This window comes from Maniola hyperantus, chromosome 4, assembly GCF_902806685.2.
Source record: "Maniola hyperantus chromosome 4, iAphHyp1.2, whole genome shotgun sequence".
In the NCBI taxonomy this organism is placed as follows: Eukaryota; Metazoa; Arthropoda; class Insecta; order Lepidoptera; family Nymphalidae; genus Maniola; species Maniola hyperantus.
Window position 1 is genome coordinate 4,989,106 of NC_048539.1, and position 5,078 is coordinate 4,994,183.

Genomic DNA, 5,078 nt, shown 5'->3' on the forward strand with positions numbered 1-5,078 from the left:
TAATAAAATCAAAGTAACTAAGTAAAAATAAAATGTTAACTTTAAAAAAAAACTTATGAAAGAATGATGATAACCCATAAGTATGACCAATCTGTCAACATTGAATGAATCAGAAATATATTTTGTACACAATAACACTTCAATTTGGTTAAAAAAAAATGTTTGGCTACAGGCTTGCTTTAAAATGCCGAGTTACAGAAGAATTACAGTTACAGGTTTGATTTTTCAGGAATAAAAAGCAGGCTACTTTTTATTCCTGAAAAATCTCTTCTCTCGTATGTCTCTCGAATGCAAGCTACCTCAATACCAAAATCGTGCAATCGACTTTTTTCACTGGGATTTAAGTTTTCTAAAAATCCTGTAGGAACTCTATGATTTTCGGGTATAAAAAGTCCTATGTTCTGTCGGTTTGCAAGTTAGCTCTGTACCAAATTTCGTTAAAATCATTTAACCAGATGGGTCTTATAAGTATGGATGTGTGTGTGTTTGCAATAAATAAACATACCTGTATTCACACAGCTTGATCCTCTTGTAAGTGTCTTTCAGGCTGGAGGTTTCAAATGGTGGCTTGCCGACCAGCAATGTGTACATGATGCATCCCAAACTCCAGATGTCAACTTCAAATGAGTGACCAGTCTTTGACAATATTTCTGGTGCGATATAATTTGGTGTACCGCATAAAGTCCTCTTTCTCTCTCCTAAAATGCAACCCATTATTGGGTATTATACAAGACTGACCAGACTTTCGACTTTTTTTGGGGTTCTGTACCCTTAAAACAGGACCCTATTACTAAGACCGTCCGTCTGTCTGTCACCAGGCTGTATCAGGAACTGTGATAGTTAGACAGTTGAAATTTAAAATTTTCACAGATGTTGTATTTCTGTTGCCGCTTTAACAAAAAATACTAAAAATTCTAAAAAAACAGAATAAAATAAATATTTAAGGGGGCTCCCATATACAACAGACATGATTTTATTGCTGTATTTATAGATAATGGTACAGAATCCTTCGAGCATGAGTCTGACTCACACTTGGCCAGTTTTTTAAAATTTACAGACTAGCATTTGGCTGCAATCAAACTTGCTAGCAAATGATGATACAGCCTAAGATGGAGCATGCTTGCCTAGAAGATGCATATATAAGAATGGAACTAGAACTGGCCTAACATTTTGATCTTGGTGTAAAACTGCTGTCAACCTTTTATATCAAGCCAATAGCTAGATAGCCAGGTTTACACTCAGGCCTGGAAGATGAGTTATAGACTGGAGAAGTCACAATACTTATAAGTTGCAGTGATTCTAGGGACAACTAGCCCATCAATGAAAACTTAAGCAAAATGTTATTATAACTATTTTTAGCTTTCGCTGATGCGTCTATATTAGAAGTGCTTTGAGTTTTCCAAATGTTTGTCTAATTTATTCTTGAACTGGTTAACAGAACTTGACATAACCACATCCTTAGGCAATTTATTCCACATGTGCACAACTCTGTTGGTCAGAAAGTGTTTTAATGGATTTGACGATGCCAATTAATATTGTAGCTTCTTATTATAGTAATTATTTATTTATTTATATATGCTATTTAAAGTTTCTCTTACCGTCATATTCAATTTTAGCCGCAAGGCCAAAGTCCCCAATCTTAACATGTAAATCATCGTCAAGGAACAGATTCCCGAGTTTAAGATCCCTGTGTATGATCCGCTGGCTGTGCAAGTACTGCACGCCCAATAGTATCTGATGCATGTAGTACCTAGTCTCTGGCTCTGTGATGGCTTTCCTACGTTTGTGAAGTTCCATCATAGACTGTTGAATATATGACACATAAGATACATTACATACATACACAAGACACATTAAGAACTAGCTTTACCTATATAAACACTAGCTTATGCTCGCGACTTCGTCCACGTGGAATACACAAATTTCAAACCCCTATATTATCCCCTCCAGGGTTAAATATTTGAAAATCCTCTTAGCGGATGCCTACGTCATAATAGCTATCTGCATATTAATCCGTCCAGTAGTTTGAGCTGTGCGTTGATAGATCGGTCAGTCAGTCAGTCAACTTTTACTTTTATATAATTATATAGATTTTTATTTTAAAGAGGTTACTCTTTAACTATTATAAAATTACTACTGTATATATATCCGTACTGCTTCGGTGCAGTGTTGTATATACAACAGGATGCCTACATTGGCTCCCCAGCAATACTTCCTGAAGTCCTTGCAGACCTGGGTGGCCTGCTTGGATTCTGGAGTGATCCAAACAGGGAGCCACACCAATAGATGGCTATGTGCGGAAAAGCAACCCAGGACAAACAGGACAATACGCATTCAAAGCAAAAAATCATACTTGCTGTGTGAAAGAATACTAGCTTTTATAATATTATCAAGAAGGGTACACATCTCTCTGCAGTGCCACTCACACTGCACCTGTCCATTGCAATCAATAATTATTGTCACAATCTCAACTTTTGTGATCATCATACATAAAGCTTCTCTATCTAAGGCCACCTCTTACAACTTCAGGTAACTAAGTCCTATTCACTTTATATTATCTAACCATTCGGATCTTTGTCCACCTGAAGCCTGTTTGCCTTCAATTCTTCCTCCCAACACTAATCTTGGAAACAAGAATTGAGCTCTAGGGTTTGATTAGGATTCTACAGCTACAGGATGATGATCACAATCTTTGATTGGCCAAAATGTATAGTTGCAGCAAGACTGCAACACAATAACTTCAGCAAATCACAACAAATCACAGATTTTAACAATGATTGACACAGCTTTTTCGCAACTGACCAACTGTTTTGTTTCCAGTATAAGGACATAATTTTTTACAAAGCTGTATGCAAAAAAGAGTACACCAAACAATATCTTAAATCAACTTAAAATATAATGTAGTGTTGAAATAAACTTGTTAATACTCACTCTCCTTTTGCAGAGTTCGAGTATAATATAAATGTTGAGATGGTCCTCAAAAAAGTTGTGGAAGCCGACAACATGCTTATGCTGTAAGGATCTGTGAATATCTATCTCTTGGGACATTTTGTCTCTTTGGCTTGACTTTACCATCAGTTTCTTTGACACTATTTTACCAGCATACACCTGTTTCGTTACTAAGTCCTGTATTTCATAGCATTTTGCAAAGCCACCCTAAAATAGATAGAAACAGAGGTAAATAAAGAATCTAAACAAAAAATAGTAGAAATATGCATTCAAGTTTTAGGTCACAATAGACAGTTTTTAGTTCAACATTTTGGTTACGGGTATTTCATTATGACAATAGTTTAGTTAATTGTTCAACAATTATTGTTGCTGAAAAACTACTACAGTTCATAAAACTTTACTAAGTTTACTAGACACTTCTAGTAAAACGTAACGGTTACACTAACGAATATTTAGTGCTTTGATAACTATATTTAAGGCTAACCTTTCAATAAACTACAAATAAATAGATTTTATAATAACTCTAGAAATAGAATTAATCAAGAAAAGTAGAATAAAAACTCACCTTTCCAAAGAATCGCAATCTTTGATATGCACATTGTGTTTGGGGATCATGGATAATTTCAGGAATTTCCTTCTTTTCCTCTTCTTTGATTGTCGTCATTATAAATAAACTTAAAATATAAGTTAAATTGAAATAAAACGTTAATAATTACGGATAAAAGTATTGATAATTTCTAACAAATTCACAAAGACGATTTCAAACATCCAAACGGTAAATCGTTTGAACAAAAATGGCAGTTGCCAGTTGCTCAAAGAGTTTTGAACAATAAAATGACCAATCGTAGCAGTTCACCCATAGTTCACCAGTCCACAATTTTAATCTGTGTGGCAATCCATAGATTCCATTTAGTTCTAGGTAGAAATCACAGTAGAAGTGGGTAACATTGGTATAGGTATTGGTAACGTGGGATGTTAAAAAGTTTTTCTTGAACAATTATTTACAATACAAAAATTGCAGTCAGTGGGGGATTGCTGACAGAAGTGAAAACAAAACGATATATACGAGTCTCCATGATTCAATAACTTTCCGACCCGAGCTCTCGGATCATACTGTGGTCCGATCTCTCGCTCTCCCTCTGTAGTCGAAGTGAGATAGCGATAAATAAGTATTTGCTTCAAATGCTTCAAGGTATAATGTGCTCTATCCATAAGTATAATATGATCAGTAGTTTCATGCAACTCTTTGGTTTCATGATCTTCTTAAAATCGAGCTGTTAAGAAGTCGGTTAAAAATGGCGGGAAATCGAAAAACTTTTTACGGCTAGTGTACGGCAAACGGTTACATAATATTAAGTATCAGAATTAACTATTGTTCTTAGATCATTTTGAAGTATATTTTTTATAAGATAGATAATAGATAATAAGAAAAATTTAATTAGGTTTTATTCCAGTAAAATCGTGGGAAGTCATCTTTTATTTGAAAGATTTAAAGAGCAGGGAAGGTATTAGAAAGTATTGAAGGTAGGTTCATACACTATAAAAGAAAAAATAATCTAGTATTGTGTACTGACAAGTTGATAAATATTTTTATCTCCTACAGGCCCTAGGGTGACAACTATTTCATTTCATTATTTAAAGAAGAAAACTAGCTAAGTAGACACGTACCTACTTTAACCGTTTTCTATTAAATGTTATGCTTAAAACAAAATTATCCTAGTTCAATTTGCTAGAAATATTAGATTCGAGTTTTCCTGCGAAATGTTCGTACTACTAAGCTGAGCAGTAGCACCACGTAGCACTGTCAGTTTAATTTTTGTGTGCAACCAACTTGCACTATTGTTATTTTGTTTTCTTATAAGTAATTTGAATTAAAATAATACAGAAGTAGTTGATACGTTTTTTCTGTTGTTGTGTAAAAAATGTTAAGCATTGATTTAATATTTTAAGTATAAATTTTTCTACTTCAAAAATAAAATTATATAATATCACAGGTTGTAATATTATTGTAAATAGACGATTTACGAGATAATATTATAAAAATTATTAAAAAGTCTACGTACGTTTTAATGCAATGTCCTGGAAATATAAATCATTTGGACACTATACATCAGAAAAAGGTACTTCCT

General features: G+C 33.9%; 1 protein-coding gene across 4 annotated transcripts in view; it reads right to left on the reverse strand.

The window, feature by feature from the left end:
- polo (Serine/threonine-protein kinase polo) overlaps positions 1-5,078 on the reverse strand; it is a 33,236-nt gene that overhangs the window by 8,480 nt on the left and 19,678 nt on the right. For 2 of the 4 annotated variants that reach the window (XM_069509779.1, XM_069509780.1), the window contains exons 2-5: positions 3,515-3,623; positions 2,932-3,156; positions 1,599-1,803; positions 506-698 (exon numbers count right to left, since the gene is read on the reverse strand). In XM_069509779.1, the coding sequence (XP_069365880.1) occupies positions 506-698; positions 1,599-1,803; positions 2,932-3,156; positions 3,515-3,613 (722 nt within the window). In that variant the 5' untranslated portion in view covers positions 3,614-3,623. Of the gene's footprint in view, positions 1-505; positions 699-1,598; positions 1,804-2,931; positions 3,157-3,514; positions 3,836-5,078 lie in introns of those variants that run through there. The other 2 variants (XM_069509778.1, XM_069509781.1) reach the window with 2 other exon arrangements.